Here is a 9,635-nt window from a genome sequence, read left to right as displayed (position 1 = left end):
AAATCATCAAGTCTGCTAAGGCTTCACGAGTTTATGGAGTGGACTTCTTTTTGTAAATAAATAATATAAACATAAAGGGAAATTAAAGAAACAAGAGGAAAACAAAAATTAGAAAAGAAATTGGGGAGTGGATTGGAGGTGAAAAGCTTCTTTGTTTCCATGTGGTTGCCTGTAACAAATGAGACCAGTGCAGCAGGAAGTTTCATATTAGATATTGGATTCTCCAAAAAAAATTAGAAAATCTCCATGTGCTACAAGAAATTCCGTGTCCTCCAAGTAAGTTGCAAATGTTCTATTAAACCATGATGAAATATTTCTAATAATGTACGTCATATAAGGTCCATAAACACAGATTTACTTTGTAAGACCATCTGATCGCTTAAAACCACTTAATCTTTTTGTATAGACTAAATTAGTTTCTTGGGAATATGTATTTTGAAGAGGAAAATCTTTTTCCAGCATAAACTATTAATTTCTTGCTTATGGCAACAAATACTTTATTATTTACGTTATTCCATTAATACAAAACACAGAACAGCATAGTGCCTAGTTCCTAGCAACATGAGCAAGAAAGATGAAAGAAACAGAAGCAGGGACATAAGCCAAACATGTATATCCCAGTGTTCTAAAAAGCGGCCTACACGGACGTATAGGCGTCCCCTAGGCGTAGGCGGAGCAATTACCGCCTAGTTTGGGGCCTTTGGGCTTGAGCGCCTAATCTAGGCAATGGGTCCGCCTAGGCGGCGGCCGCCTAGCTTTTTAAACAATAAAAAAAAAGCCCAAGATCATTAAGCCCAGCCCAAAATAAACACAACATGAACCCATACCCAACCTGACCCGCTTCACTTAAAATCCTAACCTAAGCCATATCTCCTTCTCTCTCTCGTATCCCACAGCCACAGCCCAAATCAATCCGCAGCTCTCTCTCTTCGAGAGAGGAGCACGAGAGAAGAGAGAGAGACTGAGACGAGTAGAGACGGAGAGAGGAAGAGAGAGAGAGAGATAGTGCAGCGGTGTTGGCGACTGTGGGAGGAAAGTGAGAGAGGAGGAAGGGGCGGATGGCGGGCGACGGAGGGCGGCGAGGCATGAACGAGGAGAGCTTGCGGATTTGAATTGGCCTGCTGGCCTGTGGCGATACCGAGAGAGAGAAGGAGATATGGCTTAGTTAGGATTTTAAAGTGTAAGCGGGTCAGGTTTTGGGTTATGGGTCTCATGTTGTGTTTATTTTGGGGCTGGGCTTAATGATCTTGCGGCTTTTTTTTTGATTGTTTAAAAAAAGCTAGGCGGCCGCCGCCTAGGCGGACCATTGCTAGTTAGGCAGCTCAAGCCAAAGGCCCCAAACTAGGGCGGTATTGCTCCGTACGCCTTGGGGACGCGTATACGTCCGTGTAGGCCGCTTTTTAGAACACTTGGGACTTATTAGCATGTTTTGGCTTATGTCCTGCTTGCTGTTTCTTTCATCTTTCTTGCTCATGTTGTAGGAACTAGGCACTATGTGTTTGCTGTTTTGTATTTTAATGGCAATTAAAGTAAATAATAGAAGCTATTTTTGTTTGCCATAGCAAGAATTTAATCGTTTGCTGGACAAAAGAATTTTCCTCTTCAAATACTCATTCCCATAGTAAAGTAATAGTCTATACAAAAAGATTAAGTGGTTTTAAGCCGATCCAGATTGTCTTACAAAGTAATCTGTCGTTTATGGACCTATATGACGTACTTATTAGAAATATTTCATCATGGTTTAAATAGACATTTGCAACTTCTTGGAGGAACACGGAATTTCATTGTAGCACTGGAGATTTTCTAATTTTTTTGTGGCAGAATCCAATATCTAATATGAAACTTCCTGCCCTGCACTGCGCTCTCATATTGTTACTAAGCGCAACCACCATGGAAACAAAGAGCTTTTCACTCCATCCACTCCCCCAATTTCTTTTTCTAACTTTTGTTTTCCTTCTTGTTTCTTTAATTTCCCTTCTATTGTTTATATTATTTATTTACAAAAGAAGTCCACTCCTAACTCCGGTGAAGCCTTAGCAGAGACGTTGAATGATTTTTGGTTTCTCTTTTGATCTTACACTACTTTAGTTACCCCAAACTTCCCCCCCCCCAAACACTCCCCCCCCCACAAAAAAAAAGCTTAGTTTCATGGAGTTACACGGATGTCTGATTTAGCCTTTGGCATTCAACGTTTAAATTGACCATTCTCCTTTATCATAGCTTTGCTGCGGCTTGAAAGGATAAAATTAACCATATGTTAACCAAGTATTGGCATAAAACCCTGGATGAAACAATGCTTAATGAAGAGAAGGGCATTTGATTTTTTCCATCCTTTTTCTCTGAGGGTGTATTTGTTCATTTGTACTTGTGTGTGTATACTAAGAGTAAAACTCCTATAAACTTGAGTGGACAGAAAGGACCTTTGCTCAACCAACTTTTTCTATCCATTAGATTTTGTTTTGAGTTTTGCTGTTTAGCATGGTGATGCAGAATCAATGCACACATCTCAAGTCCATTATATGTTCTGCACAAATCTCAAAGCGCAATCCTACATAGAATAAAAACTTGGTGTTTGGAAATATTTCTATCACTAAGGTTTATAGGAGCTTTAATCTATTACTTATATTTATATATTAGTATATATATATATAGAAAGAGAGAGAGAAGAGGATCCTGACCTGAGAGATGAGATGGAGAGAGAGGAGAGAGAGAGAGATGGCGAGAAACTTCGGTTACCAGTGGCTCCTAGCAACTTGGTAGATGATGTGGCTAATTCTTGTCCCTACAAACATCTACAGTTGGACGTGTGATGGGAAGGGTGGTTGAGGCATCTATCTTTGTAGGTGTGATTTGTAGGGACAAGATTAGGTCACCATCTACTACCAAGTTCGTTTTAAACAACTTGGTACCAATGTTTATCTTGAAGGTGCTGATGTTTAGGAGGCCAAGATTAGGTCAATCACTACCAGTTGATTCTTAACCAACTTGGTACATGTTCTCCATTTCACTGCCTCATATATATAGTATATATATAATGTATATATATACACTATATGCATTATATATATATCATACATACATAGAGTAACAAGATGTAGCAGCTCCAATTTGCAAATCTGCGTGTTAGTTCTTTCTGGGCTCAGGTGTGTATCTCGTGTTACTATCGTAAACATGGGGAGCTGTTGAAAATCATCGTCAGATTACTATCGATTCGAAAAACATACTCTTCCCGCTGCCTCCTCGCCTCCTTCCGCAGCCGTCAACACCCACCTCTCCTGTCGCCGCCTCATCCACCTCTTCCCTCATAGTTAATCTTGTTCAATTTAGTTTAATTTAGCTAATTTGTCTAATTTTAGTTAATTTTAGTTTAATCTTGTTCAATTTTAGTTTAATTTTACTAATTGTTCAATGTTATCGATCTAAAATTGTTATTTATGTTTTTTTACAATTTTATATGAACTTAATACATATTTTTGTAAATTATCATAATTAAATAAATTTAAAAATATGTAAATGCCTAGGCGCCGCCTAGGCGCTAGGCCCCGACTCAAATGCCTAGCCCACCTAGCGCATTCTGTAACATTGGCATATTGTAATGGGATTGCTTCCAGATTGAAAGTAGATTGTCTCAACCCATAAAAGCAGTGCCTTAAGACTGACATGGCATTCCTATTTCAACTCTCACAAGTCATGAGGCCAAAATCTATATCCTAATCGTTTATTCTGGCCACTTCATTCATAAGAACCACCTCATAGAACATATACCCATGCTTAAATCTCATTTGCAAGGCATGTTTTCTTAGGCAAATAAAAGTTTTCATACCTATGTTTGAATTTCCTTTTTCCTAATAACATTCTCTATATGGTTCAACAAACATAAGTTTCTGAAATTGTTACCTTGTCTTCACACTTAGAACAAATGGAACATCTTCTTGATGAAAAATTGTTTGAAATCCATTATGATGGTCTCAAATAGAATATTTTAGTAACATCTTGCCATTTTATCCTTTGTGCCTAACATCCCAAGTATAATTGACTACACAAAGTCAACTCTATGTATGACCATTTTTTCTGTATATAAGATATCTAACATCCCAAAAAATAAAGGCTACAATTTAAGTTAGCAACTGAACAAAATTAACAAATAAAAACAATTACTTCAACAAAACCAATAACCAAATAAGCAATTCAAACTCACCCAATAGAATCAATGACATCCCTCGAGATCTTCATCTTCTTCGAAGTCCCCTTATACAAATCCTCCAGGCTACAAACCAATGTCCTCTCAATCCGCGGCGCTTTCCTCGGCGCACTAGCAGCAGCCGGTTCTCCTCCTCCTCCTCTAGCACCACCAAAAGCAGAAAATATGCTATCCCCAAAAAAACCCCTTGAGAACTGGGCCCCACCCATTGGGGGACCACCAGAGTGTCCCATTCCCCCAAAAGCACCACTTCCCCCAAAAATCTCCGAGAAAATGTCATCTGCGCTACGAGGATTGAACCTAAAATCGCCCGGCCCCGATCCTGAACCATGAGGAGGGACCTCTCCTTTGAGGCCCTCTTCGCCGTACTGATCGTAGATTGCTCGCTTATCGGGGTCGCTCAAGACCTAAAAATCAACACAAAAGCTAGGGTTTTAGTTAAGGGTTTAGGATAAAAAGATTGGATTTTGAGGGCGGCTTACATCGTAAGCTTCAGATATTTGTTTGAATTTGGCCTCGGCCTCCTTCTTATTGTTAGGGTTTTTGTCGGGGTGCCACTTCATGGCAAGCTTGCGGTAGGATTTCTTGAGGTCGTCGTCGCTAGCGCTTCGATGGACTTGAAGGAGCTTGTAGTAGTCGATCGCCATGGCTTTCTCTTTTTACCTTCTCTTTGATCAAAATCGCTTCTTTTTGGGGGTTTTTTTTTCTTTTCTTTTTCCGCTCTCCTTTTTCGCGTTGCAAGGATTTTTTGTTGATGAAGAAAAAAGGACAAATTAAAAAAAAAAAACCCTTTTTTAAATTTACTAGGATTTATACACGTACAATGCACATGGTTAATCCATTTTAATAGCTTATGCTCACTTTTGTCTCTAAACTTTAATATTACGATTATTTATTTTCTTTGACGTTTGTTTAAATGAGCTACACCCAATTTAAATTTTCATGTTGATATTTGAATTGATAGAAAATAAATATAATTTGAAGCTAATTTAAATTGTCATATTATTTTCACTGACATGATACCAAGCTTTACTTGAGAAAGTACAGTATTACAAAAATAAAAAATATTAAAATAATGTTATATAAGAAATATGAATATTTAAAACAAATAAGTCAAAATGATCGGTTAAAAATATACTAAAACGATACAAAAGAGAATATGAATACTGTTCATAATCATTGATAGACTTCATAAGAAATTATAAATTAAAGAATAATGTTAACTCTAGTATACTTTCATATGATAAAATGCACAATCATATAAAAATACTGAAATAAGCTCATAAAACTCTCTTCTAAATATTCCTAAATTCACTCAAAATAATTAAACTATTTTATAAAATATTATTTTTTTTATTCTTTCTGTTTTATTTTTTATTGAGCTAAAATCAATCATTTCTCACATTTATCTTTTTCACGGACAATTCTAGAGTAGTGTTTTTATTATCTACTCGATTGTGATATCAGGCTAGAGTTGTATTTTTTGTGTTGTTATCTTTCTTGGGCTCGTTAATCTTTTATCTTGTCATTTAACTTCACAAAGAAGTTAAATGTACTTCCGATGTTAAACACAAACTTCTTCAAATACATACTTTTCTCTACAATAAATTCTTCTGATGTGCATCCAATAAGAGTTTCTGTTACGTCAATAATATTACATTTGCTCTACTCTTGACATTTTTCACAAAGATATAAACTAAATACCTGTATTTTTATTGCTAATTTGCCTTAGATTATAATATTAATATTTAATTTCTTTAGTATTTGAAGAGCAAAGTATGAAATTTATGAATGCTTACTAAAATTTTTTTATATCTTTTATAGAGAATTCTCCTTTGATTGGGATAAAGTTATTAAATTATTCTTTAATGTAACTTAGTTGGTGTTTCTTTAATAGGCATGTCTTATGTATTAGCCAATTCAAATGGTTTATGGACGTTTTCTGAATTTTAGATTTATTTTCGTTACTTTCTCATTTGCAATGAAAATAGCTTGATTCTTTTGAATGATATCTCTGAACATTCTGATAGTATCTCCATATGTAATTCATTATATTCTTTTACTCTATAAATATTATTAACATCAGAGATTGATGTTTCTAAATTATTATCAATTAATGCTAAGATATTATATTATAGTCTTTTATCATTTTTATGGATTTAAACTTCTATCAATTAATATTACTAATGTGTTTTGCTGCTCCAACTTATTAGTAAAATTTTATGCAGTTGCTTTAATTTATATGGTAATGATAATTTTTAAGCTATAATATTTTTTAAATTTTTATTCCCTAATCGGATATTTTTAATCAATTCTTATTGTTTTTGTTTACCAGTATCAATTTAGACTATCTTTAGATGCTGAAAATGGATTGTGTGTGTGTGTGTGTGTGTGTGTGTGTATGAAAGAATACCTAACAAGTCATTTTTCTTTGCCAAGTTTTAAAATTTTAGCCTTTTTTATGGTTTTAAACTTTGAGGGTGTGATTTGTAATTTTTAAAACTTTAGGAGTATTTTTAAAAAAATACTTTTAAGTTTAGTAGTTGTAAATTTTATGTTTCATGTGTCGGTGGTAATTTTTAAATATCATGATATTTCTTACAACTCTGAAATTTTGAGACTTTTTTTTTACAATTGTTAAAACTGTAGATTAATTTTTAAAAATTTAAAATTTTAGCGGTCTATCAATAGTTTTCAGATTTGATGTGTACTGATTATAAATTTTAAAAATTTAGAGTTTTTTTTATGATTTTTAAATTTTAAAAGAGATTTTTCTACAACGTTTGTAACATTGTGGTTAATTTCGGCAAATTTAAAATTTTTAGGTGCATGAGGGTATCTCTTTAATTCATCTTTTATTATTTGTAAATTTTAGGGTTGTTTTTTAAAATTTGAACTTTTGAGTGTGTTTCTATAATTTTTGGGACATCGAGGGTGTTAATAAAAATTTTAAATTCTTGGGAGGCTACTATTAATTTCTTAATTTCATATTTGTTGTTTTAATGTTTAAAATGTCAGAAATTTTCAGGTGCGTTATGGTAATCCTTTAAATTCATCTATGTTATTTGCAAGTTTTGAAAATTTAGAATTTCAGGTGCTTGTTTGAATTTGAACTTTTAAGGGTGTTTCTATAATTTTTGAGATATTAAGATGTTAACCACAAATTTTAAATTATTCGCAAGCTACTGTTAATTTCTTGATTTCATATTTGTTGTTTTAAGTTTTTAGACATCGAGATAGTTTTTATAATTTTGAAATTTTTAGGGTATTTTATGCAATTTTAAAACTTTTTAGGTTTTTTACAATATTTTATGTATTATAGTACGTTAGCTATGTATAATTTCTTTATCTTAACAAACTAATGCAAGATGTTTTATATATTTTATTAATATTATTTTTTAAATTGTTAAGCTATAAATAGTTCACATAGAATTAGGATAGGATATAATTATGATTAGGATAGATTAAGGTATAAATAAAATATTTAAAATAGTGAAGGGCAATATTTACCATAGAAAGATTTTCCCGAACTCATGCTTTTAAAGGGAGTATGATTAAGCAAAATCGACCATTTAGATTTTTAATGAGTAAAACCGACCATTTTCCCTTTAAAAAGGGTTGGTTTTGCAGCATTGAAGTTTTTTCAAAGTGTACGGGACTAGTAGTCCCGTACACTTGGTGTTGAGCTCAATTCAGCTCTGCTTAAAAGTCGGGACTACTAGTCCCGACTTTTAAGCAGAGACTCTTGTCGCTCAACATCAAGTGTAGGACTACTAGTCCCGAACACTTGATGGTGAGCCGTGATAGGCTTTGCTTAAAAGTTGGGACTAGTAGTTCTGACTTTTTAGGAGAGCCCTTCTGAGCTCAACATCAAGTGTTCGGGACTAGTAGTCAGTCCCGAACATATTCTGTGCACGTTTTTGTGCACATTCTTGTCTGTTTTTTCCTGCCAATTCCCTGTGTAACTCATATAACACCATAAACCAATTATAAGTCCAACAAATCACACCACAAACCAATTACAAGTCCAACAAATCACACCACAATCTCGGTTACAAAACTAAAAACCATCTCGCATCCCAAAATAGGTTTGTATTGTAAATAACAATAATGGTTCGTTTACATACTTCCAAGAACTCTACAGCTCCTCCTTTGTCTTCGTCCTCCTCCATCCAGACCTTCGACAACACATTGGGATCCGGTTGCGTTTGTGGTTGTGACGGTCCAGCTCCATCATCAACACGTTGGGAAGGTCTAGCTTCATTGTCGTTTCTTTGTCGTCCTCGTCTTTTTCGTGGTTGATGTGTGTATATGAATTGTGTTGCCTCTCGTCTATCATGAAGATCTTTGTGAGTTTAGTGTAATGCTTGGTGAAGCCTCCGAATTATTGACTGATACATGATATGTGTTCATGTTCTTCGGGATATGTACCTACGAGACAGAAAAAATAATTTAAAATTCAAAATTTGAACAAGTAAATTTGATATTTATTTCTATATTACTTGCTCAAGCCAATTCTATGCCATGATTTGCAATCGTTTGAATTTCATCTATTGCTGATACCTGCAAATTTGTCAAAAAATACATGTTAACTTTATTAAGAAATACTAATAAAAATGGACTTAAATAAAAATATAAAAATACTTAATAGTTCTCTTTCATCTATACCCCGAGGCACATATCCTTTTTGTAACTCAACTGGTGCTGTGGTTGCATGGAGTATCCATCTTCGGGTTATCCCTCAATACCATGTGTAGTAATCTGATTCCCGAGGAGTTGGTTCAATTTGCTTAACAATACAAAAATATCTATCATTCTATATGTGTATATAATTTTGAAACACATGAATAAAATTATATACACACATATTCGTTTCATATTTATAAGTGCTTAAAATAATTTCATTAATTAAGTTTAAAATCAATAAAATCATATTTATTTGCAGAATTATGTGTTTATGGATTAAAGACTCAATTACATCATGTTACATCTTTTCCTAAGTCTATAAATCCAATCAAAAGATTTCAAAACTTCGTTTAAGTCATTTTGTCAAAATTATGTGTTTTTGAGATTTTGTATTTTGACCTATTTTGCAAAAAAACGAGTTTTCACATTTGGGAAGTGCAATTTAAAAAATTCTTTTTGAAACATGTTTATAAACATTTTTCAAAGTTTCATATTTTTTGGAATTTATTTGATATTTTTAAAGAGGATTTAAAGTTTAAATTTATTGTTCAAAAAACCATGTGCACGTTATCAGCCGACTGATGAACAATATCAGTCGACCGATAAAATGCGCTAGAAAAGCATAAAGTTTATGCTCAGTCGACTGATGAACCATCAGTCGACCGATGCATGTTATCAGTCGACTGATGAACCATCAGTCGATCGATGCATGTTATCAGTCGACTGATGAGTTCATCAGTCGATCGAT

The 9,635-nt window shown here is 33.9% G+C and overlaps 1 protein-coding gene across 1 annotated transcript in view; it reads right to left on the bottom strand.

Annotated features, from left to right (window-relative positions):
* The window catches only part of LOC109848996 (dnaJ homolog subfamily B member 13-like), a 12,784-nt gene extending 7,823 nt beyond the window's left edge, over positions 1–4,961 (bottom strand). Inside the window, exons 1-2 of the mRNA XM_020418758.1 lie at positions 4,684–4,961; positions 4,199–4,608 (exon numbers count right to left, since the gene is read on the bottom strand). Coding sequence (XP_020274347.1) covers positions 4,199–4,608; positions 4,684–4,848 — 575 coding nt within the window. The 5' untranslated portion in view covers positions 4,849–4,961. The remainder of the gene's footprint in view (positions 1–4,198; positions 4,609–4,683) is intronic.

The sequence above is a fragment of the Asparagus officinalis genome, chromosome 7 (assembly GCF_001876935.1).
Source record: "Asparagus officinalis chromosome 7, Aspof.V1, whole genome shotgun sequence".
In the NCBI taxonomy this organism is placed as follows: domain Eukaryota; kingdom Viridiplantae; phylum Streptophyta; class Magnoliopsida; order Asparagales; family Asparagaceae; genus Asparagus; species Asparagus officinalis.
Note: the sequence above shows the minus strand (reverse complement) of the source record. Positions and strands in the feature narration are given on the sequence as shown.